The sequence below is a fragment of the Podarcis raffonei genome, chromosome 7, assembly GCF_027172205.1.
Source record: "Podarcis raffonei isolate rPodRaf1 chromosome 7, rPodRaf1.pri, whole genome shotgun sequence".
In the NCBI taxonomy this organism is placed as follows: Eukaryota; Metazoa; Chordata; class Lepidosauria; order Squamata; family Lacertidae; genus Podarcis; species Podarcis raffonei.
In genome coordinates, this window is record NC_070608.1 from 67,801,879 (window position 1) to 67,823,507 (window position 21,629).

The 21,629-nt window shown below is 40.8% G+C and overlaps 1 protein-coding gene across 7 annotated transcripts in view; it reads right to left on the reverse strand.

Annotated features, from left to right (window-relative positions):
- Positions 1–1,671: 1,671 nt before the first annotated feature.
- Positions 1,672–21,629, reverse strand: part of RELCH (RAB11 binding and LisH domain, coiled-coil and HEAT repeat containing) — a 67,294-nt gene continuing 47,336 nt past the window's right edge. For 2 of the 7 annotated variants that reach the window (XM_053397064.1, XM_053397061.1), the window contains 12 exons: positions 21,422–21,545; positions 21,074–21,122; positions 19,007–19,086; positions 17,962–18,068; positions 16,735–16,834; positions 12,913–12,995; positions 12,054–12,150; positions 10,671–10,809; positions 10,435–10,551; positions 9,384–9,472; positions 6,477–6,547; positions 1,672–4,264 (listed from right to left, as the gene is read on the reverse strand). In XM_053397064.1, the coding sequence (XP_053253039.1) occupies positions 4,144–4,264; positions 6,477–6,547; positions 9,384–9,472; positions 10,435–10,551; positions 10,671–10,809; positions 12,054–12,150; positions 12,913–12,995; positions 16,735–16,834; positions 17,962–18,068; positions 19,007–19,086; positions 21,074–21,122; positions 21,422–21,545 (1,177 nt within the window). In that variant the 3' untranslated portion in view covers positions 1,672–4,143. Of the gene's footprint in view, positions 4,265–6,476; positions 6,548–9,383; positions 9,473–10,434; positions 10,552–10,670; positions 10,810–12,053; positions 12,151–12,319; positions 12,403–12,912; positions 12,996–16,734; positions 16,835–17,961; positions 18,069–19,006; positions 19,087–21,073; positions 21,123–21,421; positions 21,546–21,629 lie in introns of those variants that run through there. The other 5 variants (XM_053397067.1, XM_053397062.1, XM_053397063.1 and 2 more) reach the window with 4 other exon arrangements.

A 21,629-nucleotide genomic window follows, 5' to 3' on the forward strand; every position in this document is an offset into this window, starting at 1 on the left:
GCAAACTCCTTTCAATTGCAGCCATTTTCTGGAGCTCAGCAGGAAATGGTATGCTTTGCATGTTAAGATTCCAGTTTGGTAGATTGATTCTCCTAGGCCCCAGGAAATATTATGGTTGAAATCCTGGAGAACTGCTGTCACAAAGTACTGAACTTTGAAAATGATCTTCCTCAACACAAGGTTCTTTTATGTGTGCCGTGCCACTGCAAACTTCCAATTATGCACCACCTAATGGTAACTTGGCGATAGCTACTACAGTAATATTTAGTTGCTCCAGACCTTGAACCCACCATTAGCCACTAATATGAGGCCCATTTTTTTATTGTACATGTCTATCTCCTCTTTGATCTAGGGTGACCAGATGCTAAAGAAGACGGGGCTTATGTCTTATTAATACTTGTGTAAAATAATACTGGCTGGTGCAATTGGGTAGTCAATTGGGGCGCAAAAAAGCAAATCAACCAAAGTTATTTCTTCTGCCTAGTTGTTGAGAGTAAAACGCCGTAACAAATGGTTCAAAGCATATCAGGCCCCACTTCTTGAGCATTATGCCTGCCCAAGACCATCTTCTTGTCTTACCCTTTGCTTGATGACTGCCTGCCACATCTCTATTGAGAAAAAACATTGAAAACATGTGTGAGGTTATGCACAGCTGTGGGATCTTCCACAGACATCAAGTTGTCCCCTTCAAAAAATGATGGAACGCCAAGAAGCAAAATGTGAAGGCTGGGGAAGAGAGCAGTCAGGATTCTGGAGAAAGAAAGAAAACCACCTATTTTATCCCACTTGAAGACCCCACACCTTGCTTTCTAACTCCAAGAGAATGTCTGCATCTCAACCCCTGCCCATTTTTACTGGGGTATTAGTTGGTAGGACTACAGCTTCATTCCAGGTCACTGTCAGTAAGTTAAGACAAAACAGGAACTGCCGGGATCCGTCCCAGAGGAGAATGTGCTTTCTTTTAAAATGAATGAGGCTGCATGCACGGGGTGATGCTCTGATGCAAGTTTTACCACCACCTTTGTAACTCTGCATGTGCTGCACTCTTTAATGCCCCCGTTGTTTTCAATCAAGCATTACTTTTGATTTAATTATGCATCCCTGTAAATAGTATGTGCAATTTTCAATACCTCCCTGACCACTGTGATAAAATAGGGCATGAGCTCAACGCTAGACGCACATATTAAAATGCATATACGCAGAGCTCACTTTTCTGGGGTATAAGATCCTGTTTGCCACAATCCTGCCAATTGTTGGAAGACTTTTAGGACTGAGAATGTCTGCAATATTTTGCCTAATACAACAAGCATTCATCTGACAGCAGAAATATTACTGGCCGACCAAAATTATTTGTAGTGCAGAAGATCCTACCATGCATGAGCATAATAGTAATCTGTATATGTTTTTTACTGCAGGACAGTAGTTGAACAGTTAAGAGGGCTTCAGTTAATGGGATTGGACAATTAGCGCCCATGAAGGAAGTGCTTCAAGGGTGTGTTGCACAAGTTAATTGATTGCATTCATCAAAAATACAGAAGTGGTATCAAGTTCAACGAGCTAAGCTGTATAAAGCACGATACTGTATGTTAGATCAAGTACGAATCACGGTAATTATTTTAACCAAAACTAAACAGGTTACCTGGAAATCCTTAAACAGACATACAAAAGAGGTATGCAAAACATTTTATTTAACTCAAGAAAGGACAAGAGACACAGCCACTTCTAATTCCTCAGGAATGTCTCCAACATTTCATAATCAGGTAGTCTGTTAAGACAACAACTTGCAACAGAATCAGCAAACCTGGCAGTAACCGAGATAGGGAATTGTTAAAAATGTCAGCGTATACAATTCAAAAAATGAAAGCTGCGGCATCTGCAAAACAGGTCCTTTGTTACAGATATGACAGGTATCTGAAAAGATAAACATACTGCCCCCACCCAGTCGGATACAATAGGAGCTCTGGGAGGCCTAAAGCTGGTGCCCCCTTCACTCTCTTTGCCAGTGCTCTGAACAGGAATTGCAGTGATTGCTGAAGGTACTGGTCTCACAGATCTTCCACCGAAAAGTCTCCACATTTCTTATTGCAGAACATGCAGGGGATGTGACCGGGGCTTGGCAAGGCTTGAGCCCATTTGCTAGGCTTAATGCCAGAGTGAGATTATTGGGCTAGTGACTCCTACATATAGAGTGCTATCAGTACAGCCGTCTCTTTGCAAAGAAATAGCAGAGGAACTGGGCCTGCGCCCACCGACACCAATCAAGTTTAACACCCCTTTCCCATTTCGCAAAAACAGAGTTTACATAACACAGCAATATTTAAACGGAATGATTACCTCTATCTTTGTAGCTCTGTAAAGAAGCATGCCGGAGCTTTAAGAAGAGAAAGATGCAGTGGCGACAGTTTTGCATTCAGAGCACATCTCCACACTGCCATGAAACCCTGTGAGGCCTCAGACAAATCTGGCTGCTGGCCCAATTTACTGCACAAGTATGCTGCAAGGGTGCGGCAACTGTTACATACTCAATGATGAAAACTGTGGTAGAAGTCAGCATTAAAAATTATTGGTAACGTTTGCAAACAGTTCTCAAGAAATACACAGGGTTGGATCCCATTGTGCTGACAGAAGGCTCTTTGATCCCATGGAGTGTTTAGTCAGTGGGGAAGGAATCAAGGCAATCGTTGGCAAATCTCCATCCCTATCCGAAATCTGTGCTAGAAGGGGTGGGAGGTCCTCTGGCACGACCAGAGAAATCCCCGAAGGTCAGCTTGATTCCCGTTCCAGCTGATGGAAGGCTTTGCTCGATCCACGAACCACTCCTTAGCACAGGGGCGGCTCCTGGGATAGAAACCACGCCGTACATTGTCTACATTAAATTTACATAATTCAAAAGGCCCTTTAAAGTTACATTGCATCAACAACCTCACAACTTAATTGGTGTCGAAGGCGAAACAAGTTATTGCTTTTAGTCGCTGGAGTGCTGCTATGTAGTACATCGTGGATCAAATACAACGTGCTCTTTGAATGCTGCCGCCTTGCAGACCCTCAGGCCTGACTTAAACGACATACTAGCCAAGGGAAAAGGACATGTCCATGTAGCCACTCGACACATCGAGCATCCCACTGGAGAAGGTGCTGACCCCATGCCCTGCTCAACTTATGTCCATAGCACACGTGGCATCAGTAGCCAAGGCAGGTGTTGCTCTGGCACGTAGACACTGTACATTTATAGGGTGACACGTAGGGGGGAAACAGAGCACTGCTGTGGGGAGCATCTATGCAGATAAAATGTTTTCGCATGGCAGCATCGCACTTCATGCTGCAATACTATACACACTCTGTGCTGGAAGGAAGCCCCATTGAAATCAGTAAACATGATTAGGACTGCACTGGAATAAAATTTCCCACCCCCTGCCTCTGCTCATTGGGATGTGCTGTCTAAAGCAGGGCAGCTAATAACGAAGCTGCTTCACACACATTAAAAAATGCCAATACATGCACAAGATTTATCTCAAAAATTTGGTTTATCCATCAGTTCTAGAATAATCTGGTCCTCTTTTGAGACTTGTAGTGCAAGCAGTTCTGTTATACATTATAATCTCTAACTCTTTAATTCAAATATACAATAACTTACAAAAACAATCCAGGAATCAGACTTGTGCTGGTGGCTCTTGCCTTTCATTTTAGAAACATTAAAAAATTCTGCATTATCTTCTTATAACTTAAATACATAAGTAATCTCCACTTTTATTACTTCATGACCGTGACTTCAGATTTACATTATTTTAAGTACCACCATAACAGTTTGATGTATAATACAGATATCAGCCGAGAACCCATCAGGAAATAAAAAAACAACCCCATTATATATATATATATAAACCATATATATATGCTGGAAAGACGAGAACACAGAACAGGGACTTGATACAGACTTAATTTAGTTTTATAATCAACCACATTTAACCCCAAATTAACAGATACGTAGCAATATTCAAGAGCAGTGCAAATATCTTTGTTGGTTAGAGTAAAATTATACTACAAGAACGTAAGACGGGGAAATAAAAAGGCAAGTACTTCAAGTACAAGGAACCAGTCTTAAATGAGGTCTCTTCAGTGTTTACAAGGACTTCCTTTTCTAATTTATTTCTTCCTCTGGAATACGTTGGCCAGCATGGCACCTGAAGTGGTCAACTGGCCCATTTTGTTCAGAAACTTGGTCTTTGTGTCTTCACTCACGAGGCTTGATGCAATTGACATAGAGCTAAGGGGGAGTGAAAGGAAAAGTGAGTTAACCCATCAGTTAAAACTACCTGAGATGACACAGCTACAGAATCCTGCTGTCAAACATAACAGTATGCGGTTAGAGGGACCAAGAACCTGACCTGGTCTAAGGTAGCTCCTATAAGTAAGTTCAAGATGCTGTTGTTAAAAAGTAAAACCATTTACAACAATGGCTTTCAAAACTCTGAGCAAGCATCCAAGCAAAACCCCACCCACCAACTAAATCTCCTTGAAGTTAAGAGAGCTGGCAGCCCATGATCTTAAGTCCACCTGCCTGTCCTCGAACCCAGGCTAAGAGAAAAAGGAGGGAAGCAAAAACACGCATGGAGTCAGAAGATTAAAAAAAAAGAAACAAGTGGTTTGAAGTGTAAATATACTTGGAATTTTTGTTTCCATTCCAGGTGCTATTTAAAAGAATTGGGGGGAAGGAGAAAAACAAAACCTTTCCTTCCATACTGAATATCCCTGTTATGCTAGTGGTAGTTAAAATTTAAATTGAACCATAAAATTTAGGTAGCTGGAAATAAATATTAAAGTGGAGCAGCCCCATTAACGTAATAATGGCAAGGTAATTAGAAATTTAATTAATTTGGTTTGTCGGGGAAAGGCCATTCAATCCAACAATAAAGCTGTTTGTGTGGAAATACGTTTATATGTATAGATCTTTGCAGGATGCTACAACAGCCAGCTGTTGCCCAATATCATAATCATTTCCACTTATCAAAGAAGCTAGTCGTCTTAGCCTAGGCCTGATTCTTGGGATTTCCCCTGAGTTTGCCCTTGTGATGGGTTCTGAGAAAGGTGCAAGTAGCCCTCCCTTTTGCTGTCTTCTTACCCTAGCCCAGTGAAAAAGGAGAGGAATCATTCCCCCCCTTCCCTGCACCCCAGCTCTCCACAAAGAAAAGATTGGGTTGTCTCTTTCCCTTCAATTGTGATTATTCCAGAAGGCAGAAGCAGCAAGGTAATGAGAAAGGATGGGTGTCACCTGTCCTTCCTTCTCTTATATCTGTAGATGAAAGATATGGGTTTGTAAGATAAAAGGTAAAGGACCCCTGGACAGTTAAGTCCAGTCAAGGGTGACTATAGGGTGCGGCGCTCATCTCGCTTTCAGGCCGAGGGAGCCAGCGTTTGTCCACAGACAACTTTGCGGGTCATGTGGCCAGCATGACTAAATCGCTTCTGGCACAACGGAACACTGTGATGGAAACCAGAACACATGGAAATGTCATTTTCCTTCCCGCCGCAGCGGTACCTATTTATCTACTTGCACTGGTGTGCTTTCGAATTGCTAGGTTGGCAGGAGCTGGGACAGAGCAACGAGAGCTCACCACCGTTGCACAGATTCAAACCGCCGACTTTCTGATCGGAAGCCCAAGAGGCTCAGTGGTTTAGACCACAGTGCTAAGTGAACGTTCTGTCAGCACAAGCATTTCTGCTTGCACAATGGAGCGTTTGCACCCTCTCCTTGCATGCCCCCTAAATTTGTTATAGAGGTTCCCCCAAGCCTCTGGAGCACATTTGGGTAGGGCAGAAGTCATGAATGCAGGGGGGGGGAAGGCCTGTTGTGCAAGAAGAAATCTTTGTGCTCATGGGTAGCATTCATTGAATACTGCTCTTGGTTTTGTTCCCATCATGAGTTGAGCTTCAGAAAGAAGTGCCATCTTTGTTTTATTGCTGCCTCCAGCAAGAAAAGCGTAACAGTGAAAAAACCTACAGCTTCTTTTCCACATGTAGGAAAAGAATAAAAGAAGTTTCTTCTTGTCACATTCGGCTGCTGCAATAGGAAGCAAGACTCAAGTGACGCTTTCTGCAAAAGCCCCAATTTGGGTGCAAAACCACCTTACCTTTCCTGCCCTGCCCATTTTCAGAGGAGGATTTTTTAGAAAATAAAAATGAGTTGGGCTTTTGGAGAAACTTCCCACTGCATTTCCCTGCTGGCTTTTGCAAAAAACCAAAACAGGAAGGAAAAGGAACTGCCTCTCATTTCCTACATGAAGAAGGAAGCAAGTGTGGTTTCTAATCATTCCTGCTGGACTTTTGCAGAAAGTAGCAGAAGTGCTGTTGGTGCTTTATTTTAAAATAAAAGCAAATTTGCCCAGGCCGAAAATCTGGTATTTCAACCTAGTTACAATTGATTAACGTTGTTTACACAATGAAGGAAGATGCTAACTTGTGATAAACCAATGCCTTACCCTTGCGGTTCTTGGACACTCCTATTTTCCACTTTCTGTTCACACTCCTTTATCATGGAGCTTAAAATAACCTAGGACAAAAGGCAGAACAATGTTGCAGTTTGAACATACACTGTTTTAAATATACTTCTGGGTAATGACTATATATGTTCTGTGAATGAAGAGGAAACCAGATAAGCAATAAAACTTTTACTTACCTCACCTTTCAATTAATATTTGAAGACTGCAATGTTTGTAGGCACATCAAAGTCAATAATCACTGAAAGAGTGTCTTAATATACCTTTTACTTTGTGATTACAGCTAGTGAGGTTTAACTGCGATACACTATTTCACTTAGAGATACTGTGTCATGGAAACTCTGGCATTAATATGTACACATATATGTATCATTCCATTCTGAGGAAAAACACGAACAGGAATGAATACCCTTCTGTACTAAAGCAGGGAGTGAAGAGCTAGAACAAAGATCTCAGAACCGCTACAAAGCCCAGATTGAGCGCATTCACGGCGGCTTTGCACTTTCCAAAATAGGAAGTCCAAGCAGCTTTCCTACTGTCAAGTACAGCTCACTGAACTCCTGGCATGCGGGGCTCTCAGAACGTACTATGAGGGAGAGCAATGGGTTACTCTTATTTCCCCCTTTTATTGCCTCTTTGCAAAGTGTAAGCTCCGCCTCAGATACGGAACCAGGCTATGGTCCGAGACTAAACCTCTTGTCGCAAATGTATGCGTAATATTACTGAAATCATTTATCCCACTTTTCTTCTGCTCAGGATCTAATCCTGGCTTAATTCATATTAAGCCAGAGCTCTTTGGTTCAGAAGCAACAGGGGAATCTGACTTAACAGAAGCCAGAAACTAAGCTATGAAGTGGCATGTAAGGAAGGGGAAGGGAAAAGAAGGAGTGCTGGGCCCTGATGAAGCCTTGAGTGATCATCCAAACCAGGCCACTGTGGCACTGTAACCAGCACTGAGGGCCTAGTAATTCTGCAATCACACATCTTTCTTCTTTTGAAAAGAGAAGAGTGATGGCATATGCTTACATGCTGCAACCGCTCCAAATTTTGTGCCTGATCTGTTGCAAGCATGCTATGATGGTTGCTTGAGGGAGTGTGTTCCATTCCCATTTCTCCTCCTCTGCCTGTGGTATTTTGTTTTCCAGAATAATGTGGGTGGCATGTTTTTGGCTGTTGCTATGAAGCAGAGAGAGACTGTTCTGTTGATGGTGAGAGATGTTTTCCTTTCCTGTAGATGTGGCATATACGTTGTGCCCTCACTGGTTTGTTGTGCAGACGGATTTAACTTCTGCGTCATGCCCTTGTGCTCTTTACCAATGCAACTGTGCACCTTTGGTGCCAGATTTGCTAGGTCATGACCAGTACAACTCCAGTTGTGGGCTACAACATGCCTAGGCTGCGCTACAAAATGTCAGAAGTATTTAATGGGTGTCCCACCTCATGGTTTCATGTGTTCCTGTGGTCTGATTGCTGACCTAGTGCAGGGACATAGAACCCTTTTTATATCAAGAAACTATTTCCAACTTTGAAACTGTTTCATGGGCAACAGCTCTGTGCATGTGTGCGTAATGAGCCCCCCCCCAAAAAAACTCTCAACACATAGAATGGCATTGTTTGGTCAAATAAAAGTATATTCAATTAACAAAGAAATCCTTTTTGGTTTAACAAGCTGTATTGCTGTATTTACGCGAATCTAATATGCCATCGAATCTAATGTGCACCTCAATTTTCAAAATCTTGAAACCAAAAAAGTATTAGCCGGCGCCATCAAATCTAATGCACACCCTAATTTTCGTGACGTAATTTGGCCAAAAAAAGGGGCACATTACATATGTAAATACGGTTAAGTGCTTTCCTTGTTCACTCAAGCACCCAAAGGCCAGGAAATAAGAGCTGTTGAGGGTCAACTCCCTATGGGTGTTATTTAGACAATATTGATATGGTATTGTTTGGTATCCTATCCTATTCAACACTACCTTGGAGCTGGGAGACTATTAGTGGCAGAGGGATGGAACTAAGACTCAAATTTGTATGTTCATTGGAATAGACACATGGTGCCTGTGCAACTGAAGCTGCCATACTGTATTTCAGGTACTTAACAGGCAATCAGTATGCTTCTTAACAGCTCCAATTTCCTGGCATTTTTTCCTTCCAGTAAATATAGGCAACCCCCGATTTGTGCAGGGGTTGCGTTCCTAGCCCCCGTGCGTGTCGATGGAGTACACATACACCCTGTCCTGCCGTATCCCCATTCTGCCCTCTTCCAGGTCCAAAAGGACCTTCACACCGACAGTCAAGCACCAACTGAACACATGCAAAATGGTCACTACTGCCGGTACTCAACATTCTGTGGCCACTGAGCATGCTCAGTCCTCACTGCACTGCTTTTGGAGTTTTTTGCCCTCACGGGCTTTTCTCATTAAAAATTTGGTGTACAGTATTTCTCCAAAGCTTTGTGTTCTCCCAAGCAATGCTGGTATCTTGTCTTGTTTGTTCAGAGGCTCCCTTTTACTCCATTCATGTTGGCACTGCCTGATTTCACTATTAGAAGGAGTGATTTATAGATGGCAGCAATTATAAATTAAACGTGAGGAACTTTAGGTATTATCTTTCCTGTTGGCCTTTTGCAACTCTCACTATGGTCCCGACTACGTTGGCCCTGCACAAAGAAAGTCTTTGGGTACAGATTTTGTATTGATGGGGAAGGGATAAGAGAAAATATGCAGGTTTTACATCATTAGGTTGGGCCTCCTTGTATTAGAGCATGTAGACTACATGATGGAAAGTATTTTTACTTTTGTTGGCTATTTAATATGGAATGATGAATCATCAGATTTCTTTTGCTATTCAAAACTCAGCTGTGCAAGAATGGCAGCTTCAATTACTCACCTCATGTTCTGGCGAGAGAGATTCCATGTCATTTCGTAAACACCTGAGTCCAGGTAAAAAGTGATTGACCATTAAATCCTCTGAAATAACTAGAAGACAAACAGTTAAGGTCCAACATAAAATTATTGGCTTGCCATCACCTGCCCCAGTCAAAATTAGAAGATAAAGAGTATAATGATTTTTGCACATTAATTTCTGAGTTTTCCTTTCAAAGGGTTAACTCTCTCAATGCCAGTGTATTGTCTCCTTGGGGTAAACACAAAGAAAGACTGGAAATGGTTACTGTCAAACACAAAGGATTTCCAAAATCAAAATAGTTTCAGGAGGACACGAGGAGAGCAAGATAACAGTCAAGACACGAGGAGAGAGAAATAGTGACAAGTACAGAAATTTTTCAAACATTTATAAAGACTTCTTTATATCACACCTTATGTTGATGTCTTCCCAGTGCATATTTTTAAATACAGTCGTACCTTGGATCTTGAACGATCGAAACCTGAAAGTGAGTGTTCTGGTTTTTGAATGATTTTCAGAAGCCAAACGTCCGGCTGGTTTCCAATTGGTTTTGGAAGTCGAACGGACTTCTGGAACGGATTCCGTTCGACTTCCAAGGTACGACTGTATTCATTAAAAATATTCTCATAGTAGAGAAATAATTAATCGCTTGGCACAAAATATATGACAGGGATATCATTACTGCCTAGTCTTCCTACTGCTTCCTATTTGTTCTAGCACCCCAGTTCTTAAGCATTCCTTGTCTCTCCTGCTAAGTGCCCATGTCATATCACTAATTCTTTCCCTTCCTCTACTATGGAGAGCTTCTGTCACTGGTGCTTCCTCTTTCCTTCTCTAGAAAACCTGGTGACCCCCCAGGGCAGAAGCGGAAAGGAAGATGAAGAGATTCTGATGAACCGCTACTGCAAATTTCTACAGGGCTGGATTTTCTAGCTGCAATATTTTCAGAGTTCCGTGCAAATGGATTCATTACCAAAGCACAATGGAGTAGTCTTTTAAATGACTTGTTGCGATATTCAAAACCAAACAAGGATACAACAACAGGAGAGGGCGCTGTAGGCTTCAAAGAGATGAGTAGCAATATCCAATCTTTTTGAATCTGCAGACTGTTGGTTATTGACCAAGGCGAGTTTATGCAAGTGTGGAATAACAACTGGAAAAATAAAATTTCAGCAAGAAATTTATCATCAATACTTCAACTTACAAGATTGAGCTACAGTATTTGCAGAACTGCAAGAAAATCAAGGTTTGTTTTCCATCATGACAACTTACATTCATCGCGAAATCTTGGCTCAGCATTTGGCCCAACTCTTCCAAAGGTTTTTATGATTTCTGTGTGTAAAGAATGTTGGTCCTGGTATTGTGGATCTTCCAGAAAAGAGGCCAACTGCATTTTAACCCTTTCCAACAGCTTAAGAAGAAATGAAACAGAAGTTATGAATACTTTTATGTAAAAGAAAAGCAAAACTAAATAAAACTAAGTAGAAAAAACACTCCATTGAGGACATCTGTGTATATAATATGAGCTCCCCCCACTGCTGCAGGATTGTCTTTTTCAATTAGTATTTTGATGCCATAAACAATCAATGCTTTCATACAGCCACCTCGGCTTCAAATTTGTGTTCATTTAAATATCCATCCTGACTGATGTCTTGAGTGCTCACTGTTTAATTTCTGTTCTCAAATCACATTCCCATTATAAATGCGAGTATATTAATTAGATTGAACTGAACTGTAGACTGTTCTGAACTTTAGCCTAGTAATTCTAATCTACTTTACTACTACTTACTCAGCTTCTGAATATAAGTATGAGTCAGTACAAAATTCTTAGTTGCATTTCCTCATATATTTTTCTTTAGAAAATCAGGAAGAAGCTAAAATTACAAGAATGCAAACTCTACAAATTTTTTACCACTCAAAACTCAGTTTCAATAATTAGATTGAAAGGTTTAACAGTGTTTATATATATTATATACACATGGTATCCACCCAAGTGCTCCTGCTAGTGCAAAGATTTCTGCTTGTGCAACAGAATTTCCTCTCCCAGTATGCCCCTCACCCCAAATCGTTTTGAGGTTGGAGGAATTCCCAGAACAAATTTAGGGGGCAGGCAGGGAGAGAAGAAGGAGGAGAATGATGCCTGAAATTTATCTTTTTAAAAAACTAATGCTTTGAATAGATTAATGCTATGTATAAACACCTATACCCTCAGTATTATTACTTTCTGCCTGGTTGCTTCCATTGAGCTCCAATATATCAAAAGAAATGGGAAACAGTTTTATGGGACATATGCAGGCCTGCTCTGTAGCAGTTCACTGGGTCCATGATCAAAATGAGCAAGAGCTGCCTATCCATTCTAATTAATTAAGGCATGCAACTTCTCAGAACTGGTGCCTAAATTAGCTCACAGTCCTATCCCTCCCTATCCCTCTTCTGTGTTCTGTCTAATAGACTGCAAGCTTGCAGGCAGGGACCGACTTCTGTATTGTTTCTTTTCCCTGTGGTTCACTTTAAAAAGACTTTGAGCATCCTTTATCTACCATTCTAAGACTATGGGCTCTTTGTTAATCTGAAAAAAAGTTATGATAGCCCTTACAGAGTTTAGTGGCCAATATCTGCGAACAGCTACCCTAGGACATTATGCAGGCATCTTACCTCTCTCTGGGTGACCGTTTCCATGATGGTACCAAAAGCAGGAATTGTGGCTATTCTTACAGAGCTAAGAGGAAACAAAGCAGAAGGGTTCTTCAGCCTTAAGATTAAAGCAGATTTCAATTAAAATTAATGAAATTTCAAAGTTAGTGCTTGAAGATGTATTAGTTTCTAGCAATGACAAAATACAGACCAGCAAAATGCTCAAAGTGGGGTGGGGGGGGGAGGAAGGAACGAGACAGACAGACAGGTTACACTCAGAAACTCACAATTCAGGATCACTGGACAAGGTAACAAGGGCCGGAGCAACCCGCTTGTCAACTAAGGCTTCACTCATGCCTCGGAGAGTCAGCTGTAAACCAGTCAACATGCAATAAAAATGATTTTAAACTGGAAGGATAACTAAGTTAGCTGTGACTGAGGATGGGCAGGCAGACTCACTGGCCTTTCTGAGTTTAGTCACCCACGCAGGGCATTAACACTGTTAAGGACTCTGCTCATGCTTCAGCATTTACTGGCAACAATGTGTTAGTGAGAATAGCATCCCTCTTCACCACTGAAGAAACAAACATCAACAAGGTGGCGCTTGGCACATGAAAGGTGCCTACAGTTGTCTGCACCTAAGAGTGGCGACTTTTAAAGTCGCACTATTTGTTTTCCAATTATTGCATTAATTTCACCAGCCCAAATGAAACTTTATTTTGGAAGGAGATTTTTTTCCCCTAAAGAGCAAAGTAAGTCACCATTTGTTTGTTTTTAAATACGTTCTACGTTTTCGTTATCATATATATACCCTGATGGTTTATTTCTTGACCCGTTGGAAGAGGGACGCTAGTTGTATCAAGACAGTCGGGAAACTTACATTTCAGGGTCACTGGAGAGAGTAATGAGAGCAGGAACAACTCTCTGAGCTACCAGAGTTTCATGTACCCCCTTCACCAACAGCTGAGTGGGTAGAGCAGAGGGGTATCACAGGTGATGCACGGAAAGAGTGAGCACAGTATCATGGGAAGAACAGCACAACCAAGAGGAAGAAAAACACAAAAAGCAAACCAAAATTAGAAGCAAATACCGCTAAGCTAAAAGTGCCCTTTAAAATATTTATATACAAATGTGCAGAAGGCATGATGAAAGCGCAAGTGGCCCAAGCAAGGCGGCAGAAACTAGACGAAGTGTGGCGCTGTTAAAAAAGGAACAAAAACCTGACGGCATTCGGACCATTAGTATTGCAACTTAAATGGACTTAGGCAACCAATCTGGTTGTCTTTTTTTGACTTCTACCCATGTATGTAAGCTAAGTGTGTGTGTGTGTGTGTGTGTGTGTGTGAGAGAGAGAGAGAGAGAGAGAGAGAGGGGTCACATTCAGGGAAGATTTATGTAACTGACTCCATGTGACCAATAAGTACAAAAGGAGCGCATGTCATTTGGAAGCATAGGCTCCAGAGTAGCTGTTGTCCATTCCACTATCTGAAGGGCAGGGAAGAAATACTTATAGTAAGGTGCGAGTGAACACAACAGTGTACTACCACTAGAAGTCTTTAACAATTAAATTCCAACAGTGGCTTCTAAACTTTCCATTTGAAGTGGACCTGCTACTATTTTCAAAAGCAAAAATGAAGTGATGGCTCCACCATCTCCTGGCACTAGATTGTTTCCTATCCCAGTCTGCATCTGTTTTGCAACCACGTTAAACTGTTTTGATGTGTGGAATTATTTTTAAATATCTGTATTGCTTTGTTTATAATTGCTTTCCATACTGAATTGTTTTATTTGTTTCATCGTGGCATATTTTATTTTTGTAACCTTCCCTGGGCCTTAATAGTAAAGGGTGTGTAAGAGGTCTTATTAATTAATATTGCTGGCAACCTAAAAAAAATTCATGAATGTGTGGCACTCACTGAGGCACCGACAAGAGTTTTTACGAATTCCAAACTGGAAGCTATGGATCTATTTAATATATTCAGTGTTAAAGTGAAGATCTAATGGGAAGATCTAACAAAGCCAGCCAGCTTCTCGTGGTTAGCATGGAATGTTCCATGGTTAGTCACAGTCAGAACTAGTGGGCTTCCAAAATTCAGTCTCTAGGAAAGGACATCAAATACGAGTTGATATGGCTGTTTAGAAATGAATAAACAGACCATTGACTTGTTAAAGTATTACTGCAACCCTATGATAATATGATAGATATTGTCTAGACTTTCTATGGGTCGTGTAATATATATTCTCTATTAGAATACAAAGGATGCCTAGATCAATTCAGTTTTAAAATTCCAGGATCTTTAAAACCCCATCATGGCTTATGACACATGAGCAAATATGAACAAAAAAGAAGCTTGAGATTCACATAGCGAAAAAGATGTAACTTAATCAGATACAACCAAGATTTGAGATCCAGAATTTTCATTTTATATGTATATTTTGATTTTAAAGTGCAGAGGAAAGGCATGTTGACAGAAAGCTAAAATGTTTACTTGCTCTTGCTTGGTTTAAACCAGGGGTGGGCTGACTTCAGTTCTGCATGATGAACACCCCACCACCAAACAGAAACTAGCATCCCTGCAGACCACTGATGTGTATTCAATTTATAAAACTAGAGGGCATTTTTCGGATCCCTAACTGTTAAAGGCATAATTAATTTGTATCTAGTGATCTTGAGTATGTACTCTCGCTTAAGGACATTGTTAGCGTTTTGCTAGATTAGATCAAGTCTATTTCATCTAGCATTCCATGAAAGAATCCAAGCAACCAGCAGGCCTCAGGTGGTCAAGCACGAGACCACTGCCTACTTTTTGCCCACCCATGGTTTCAACTGATGGACTATTATTACATAGATAACAAGTTCATATTCCTGCTGTGTATGGACAGTGTTCAAACCAGAATCAAATGCTGAAGATTATTCATACAGTTTAATATGGGCAGTTAACACACAAACATGTACACAAAAAGAGCAAAAAGGGGGGAGTCACATAAAATACAGCATGTTAGTTCATAGTAACCTCAGATGCCACCTTTTATTTGCATTTCAAGTATATACTTGAGTTAAAAAGTGGACCTATGTTAGAAAAATAAATGTTCAAAGAGTTATCTTCTGTATATCAACTTCCATGATGACATTATTTCAGTTGTCCTTAGAAAGAGTGCAGTTTTATGGTTAGGAAGCTTATGCAAAAGCAATGGACTCTACGCTGAAGGAAGACATCACTTTCCATTAAAAAACCGAAACAAACATCTGTGTGGTGTAATCTGCATTTGAATACTACTTACTAAGTAGTTTGCTGTATGATTAGAGAGTGGCGTGAAGAGCACCTTATACAATCAAAACACATGCCTCAACTCCCCTTTGAACATGTGGTACTACCTTCACAGTTGCTAAAAAGACCCCAGAAACACACACCTGATACTAAGAGAGTGCTCCTAAGAGCATTCAAGTATATTGTTATTAAACTGATAGCCCACCTTTCTATTAGCATTCTCAAAGGAGCTAACAAAGCTAAGCCCAATAAAGTCGATACATTAAACCATTAGGAAAATGGGAAGGCTCTTGAGACAAGAAAATTGAAAGCATGTCTCCCCATGGCTAGTAATTGTTGTAGCATGGCTGAAGCAAACATGGTAAATGGAGGGCAGTTCCTGGCTTCTCCCTCCGCTGCAGAAGTTAATGTTCTATGTGCCAGGAGCAGCAATGGTGGCAAGTAGATCCAGAAAAACATGCTGCATTGACTGTTCTCTTTCCCCTACTTAATGTTTACATAGGTTTTATTTTTAAATCAAAATCTAGGCAATTTCAGATTTTATTACTGGAAACAACTTACTATTGTTACTAGGCAATGCTCAATTCATTATCTGACAAGGTTATTGACAACAAATATCTGGTTTGAACACTGAATTCAGCACTGAAATGGTCTCTCATAGCCAATGGAAGTTTCTAAGCATGCAATGCACCAATCTAATGTTCAAGTCAGAAACAGAAGAAACCTAACTGTGCCAGTTACCATGAAAACATCTTGCAAGTAGATGCAAGCCAGCAATACTTAAATAAATGAATGCTAGAAATCTTACAACGCTTTCAAACCCAAATTACACAGTATTAATATTCTGCTCCATCACACAGTGCACAACCTCTTAGAAGTATTTTAAAGCAATACAATGCAACATTAAAACATTCACTTTTTTTGGCATCTGGTCAGATTAGACAATACAAAGCCCCAGGCATCAACAAATTCTGGCTGTGGGTCACCTTACATTGACGATAGGGTAATACAATCATTTCCTCAATCATTTCCTTTCCCTGCAGGCTGGAGGTGGAGGCAATTGGGAGGGGGGGTGTACCCAGAATACTATGAATATTTAGAGAGATCTCAAGGGTGCAATCCAATTTTAAGCAAGACAGTGGTGTCTGATCAAAAGGCAGTATGCAAGAGTTGCGTGCCACTTCAAACACAGTTAGAATGCAGCCTGCAGTCCCATACTAAAACTGTGTGATGCTAAACTCCTTACTGATTGCCTATTGCTTTTCTTTTCCACAACTCCCCTTGAGAAAGGAAAAAGTGACTACAGCAGGCAGCTGGGGGCGGGGGGGGGGGATAGAAATCCTTGAAGGTCTGGGTCTCTGGACCACCAGTTGCCAAATCATGATACAAAGCACCTTCAAACAGCATCTAAGATGCGTCCAATAAGCACTTACCTCAAACATTCTAGCAGCTGTGCACCGAACAAGTGCTGAAGTATGGACAACTCCATACCACAATACAGTTAGCAGCAACTCATGGTATGCTGGGTTTGCACTGAGGACACAAAACAATCACTATTGAACTATAAATAGTCATTTGCTCTCAAACGACTCCACTCACTGTGCCATCCCACCTTAAATCCCACCTTCTCTGTGAAGTCGTTGGATAATTTTAGTGATCAATCTATACCTAAACCAGCACTTTGTTCCCACTCAAACCTTTCCTCCCTTCTCTTGGTCTCTCTAGGCAACAATCTAAATTGAGGCTGTAAGCAGAGACTGGCCCTTTCTTCCATTGAGTTACACACCGAAGAAAGTATGTAAATAATTTCATCACAGGCTTCAGAATTAGTCTCCAGAATATATGGAGCATGCACATCTCAAAATGCAGTTCTCCAAGTATGTTTCAGAGGTTTTTTTAAAAAAATTAAAGGGATGCTGATTGTTTCGCAATTATTTTGTCAATATGTAACATTTTGGCTTCAAGGTGAGTCACTGCGTTAATGTGTTAATGGCTAATGAACCAACTGTAACAAGCACGGAAAAGATGGACTTCTGTGCTATGGCAGACGCCACACACAATGGTTCCAAACATTTAAAGAAACCACCAGAAAGGCTGATTGCTGGATAGTGATGGCCAAGATAGAAGCTGGTGATAGGATAACTATATAGAGTGTGCATGAGAATGAGATCCAAGCTCTTACACAAGTGTGTGAGTCAGTGGAGGCAAGAGAATATGGGAAACATATTGAATAAAAAATCTGGACCTATCTGATAGCTCTAATGGACTTCTTTAGCAGTGAGTAGGTGCCACCCTTCTTGGGATTGCCTTATCACTATACATGACACTTTGTACTGCTTGCTTTATGTGGATTTTAAACTTGCTGGCCCTTGGATGGTCTCTTTTTCCTTTCCTGATACTATGTTTTTATATATGCTGTAAGCCAGCCAGATGGGTGGGGCATAAATAATAAATATATTATTATTATTATTATTATGGCTCCAAGTAAAATAGTCCAGCACTTTTGCCAAGGACATGTCACAAAACACCGACAGTATGACTGCACTGTCCAGATGCTACAAAGTCATCATTAGGCATTCTGCTGCAAATGTTTTAAGAGAAAAATTCCAGGAACTTTGGATCCCGCTTTATGGCGATTCCAGTTATAAAACATACTTTACCCCAGTTCCACAAAAGATGCTTTCAGGCTATCAAGAGGCGCATGGGATAATGAAAGCATGGTCATTACATCTTCTAAAAATCCAACTAACAGCTTCCGGTCTTCTTCCTGAAAGGAAATTTTAGAAGTTTTTAATCTTAGTTTTGCAACATGTATCTTAAGGTGGCTGAAAAGCTAAGAGAGATTCAGTTAAGAGAGATTCAGTTTTGGGACCCAGATGTCAACTGCACTCTTTGTTCTGAAGATACTATGTCTACTCCTCAGCTACTGGCTGCCCTGCTGTTAGCATGTCCCAAGACCCAATGAATAACTAAAGCCATCATTCAGGGATCAGCAATCAGAGAAAAAGTGTTAATTCTGATTATGTCAACAGCAATATTTGTGCTGACTTGAGTCACTATACTCTTACAAACCTCTGAAGACAGTGGCATTACTAAAATGGTAAAAATGCCTCTCATCTCTGTCAACATGTACAAATATTTGCAGGCTACTGAATGCTGTGTTTACTCCTGTGCCAAGTACCACACATATTTTGACTTGAGATTTTTATGCAACTCTTGTTACCATGTGCATTCCATAGTCGGGTGGGATGGGGATCTTTCAAACTAGTCTCACTACCAGCAGAAATTTCTAAACACACAAATATGTCACATATTCCTGTTTTGACCTTCATGTTGCCCCCCCCCCATTAAAATGGCCAAGTGTATCAGGAACAGTTGAACTGATTGGCTGGGCAGAGGTCCACTTTTGGTCCTCTCCAGTGGCCTCCCATACCTCATCCCACATTGTTCAGCAGGACTCCCTGATCATCTGGAGATGTTTTTAGGGGTGGGAACATAAGTCTGCAGGTGGAAGAAGGGCGTGGGAAACTTTCCTTCTAGGAATTTCCTTAATTTACCTTAGGGTCCAAGTCAATGTTCACATGCTGCTATGACTGAATTTATGATTTATAAAGCAGCTTTATTAAAACGGCAATATAACCATCCTCACTTAGGCCTGAGTGTTTCAAAGACACGTACTATTCAGTACCGAGAAAAGCTGCTTACCTGGATATAGCATGTAAGTACACCTGTGGCATAAATAGGAACCGTGGCTTTTGTTAGCACTCCATTTCCTGCTGTGGCATCTGAAATCATGCCGTATAAATAAAGAATAAGAAGCATAAGTATGTCGGTCATTTAAAATAAGTTTGTAGTTGCTTAATACTCTTTTAATATGCCCACTAAAATGAGGGATCCTTTTCTTGACCCAATGTATTCGACGCTGAGGGACACAAAGACGTTCCTCAGAACGTCTTTTTCTATGAAACCATTGCTTAAATCAGAAAAGAGTCTGTCCAATAAATTTACACAGGGAGCTTCCTTATACAGTACTAGTTCAGACTATTTCTACAAGTGGCCCAGTGTGGTCTACTTTAACCAAGTAGTAGCTTTCCAGTCTCATGCAGAGCTTTCTCCTATCCCTGCTTCTAAATAGTTTCTCCACAGATCCCAGGAATTGAATCTAGGAACTTCTGCTCCACCATCCATTCTCTCCTCCTCTCCCCCCAATCTTCCTAGCTATTTGGCACCTCTTTGTCATTGACTGGAACAAATGGGAACCAGTGTGGCAACAACTGCCCATCCCAAGGACAGAATGATACACAAATTTCAGAAAATGAACTCTTTGAATATGCATAATTTTGGCACTGGCAAAATCAATATGTACAACTGCTATTTAAAATTATTGTTAAGAGAATTTTCCATTTTCCCCATGGAGAAGTTAAAAAAACAAACAAACCACAGCTGACATGCATGCTAACAAAAAACAAAACCCATACAAAAATAAGGAGACAAAATCTATGACAGAAACAGTTATAACTGTGAACAAAGCAAGTTTTAAACCCATGATAGGGCAAGCATAGTGACTTTTCGGATAGTGGAACCAAACTACATAATTAGTTGAAAGGCTGATATTTCAAGGCTTTAATGGGTTGCACCCACTCAAAGAAGATACAGTGGTACCTTGGAAGTTGAATGGAATCTGTTCTGGAAGTCTTCCAAATGTTGAATGGAATCTGTTCTGGAAGACTTCCAAAATGTTCGCAAACCAAGGCGCGGCTTCCAATTGGCTGCAGGAAGCTCCTGCAGCCAACCAGAAGCTGTGGAAGCCGTGTTGGACGTTTGGGTTCCAAAGAACGTTTGCAAACCGGAACACACACTTCCAGGTTTGTGGCATTCAGGAGCCAAAATGTTCTGACTCGCAAGGTGTTCGAAAAATATAATCCGGCTCCCCACAAGGTCTGAGGGACAGTGAAGCCCCCTGCTGAAAAAGTTTGCTGACCCCTGCTTCAGAGAGTTCCATGATCCAACAGAGCAGTTTTTCAGGGGGCATACAGGGCTGTGCAGGGAGCATCCCATGAAAGTTCTGTTTAGTCTGGCCAAGCCAAGATTTGCATTTTTTCAGGCTGTTATGTGTTAATCTTTCAAGACTTTGGGCACACTCGATGAGCCTCAGTAAGCAGGAAGTGGTTTAGCTCTGCCTATTCTGACTTTAAAGTGGTACATAATCAGCTGTGAGAAAATCCCATGCCTTGTGAAATCGCTGAGAAATGGAAGCAGGATATGATGCCTTTCACTTATACTTTGCTTTATACAAAGTCCCCTGTCCCAAGACACTGAAAAAAGTCTTTACCAAGCACTGTTTGCAACTAGCTAGGTCAGTTCAGGAGTGTGATTCGATAGCTTACTAAGGATTAACAACATTTGCATTTCCAGTTTGTATGGGAGAACCAAAAGTTAGAAAGTGTTACATTAGCACTGCATGCTCAGGCAATTTATTGCCTATAAGTCTGCCTTCCAGAAATAAGAAACCATTTTCAATGTAAACTGCCTCCCAAACTTCATTTGTAGAGAACTCTGGAGTCTCGATTCAGTCTAGGGCAAGGATAGGCAAACTCAGCCCTCCAGATGTTTTGGGACTACAACTCCCATCATCCCTAACAGCAACAGTGGTCAGGGAAGATGGGAACTGTAGTCTCAAAACATCTGGAGGTCTGAGTTTGCCTATGCCTGATCTAGGGTGTGTTTTGTTTTTTAAAGGCTACAGTAGAAAATGTAGTAACTGTGACTCACCAACATTCTCCTCAGACAGCCTTAAGATTTCCTGGAACTGTGGTTTTACCTAAAAAATAGTTATGAAGTAAAACAAAAGCATTAGTTTAGAAACTGAGAAGGAGATATTTCTGATGAATATTTATTAAGATGTTCTTAGTGGGCAAGGTCTCCCTCACAATCTAAAACATGCATATACACAGGGGGGAAAACCTGCTTAGTAAAGGTAAGCTAGATGCCTGTCAAGTGCTTTCCAGACCTTTAATCTGGCATGTTAGCAACTTTTTGATCCTAACATTCCATTAGATATATGAAACACATAATTTGTTTCTATTCTGCATCATCACGTCCAGATGTGAATATGTTTACCTTTGTATTTGTGAAGATTTTCCCAAATGTTCTGCAAAGGCGCCAGAAAAACCTTGAGAATTCATGTACACAGGCTGTTGAGGCTACATTGATTTTGCCAACTATTTCTATAAGTTGCGGCAACCTGAAAAACCAGGTTAAAAATAAGTCACTTTTCAGAAAATAGGTTTGTAATACTGTAAGCAAGCTGATCCTTTTTTCTGACAAG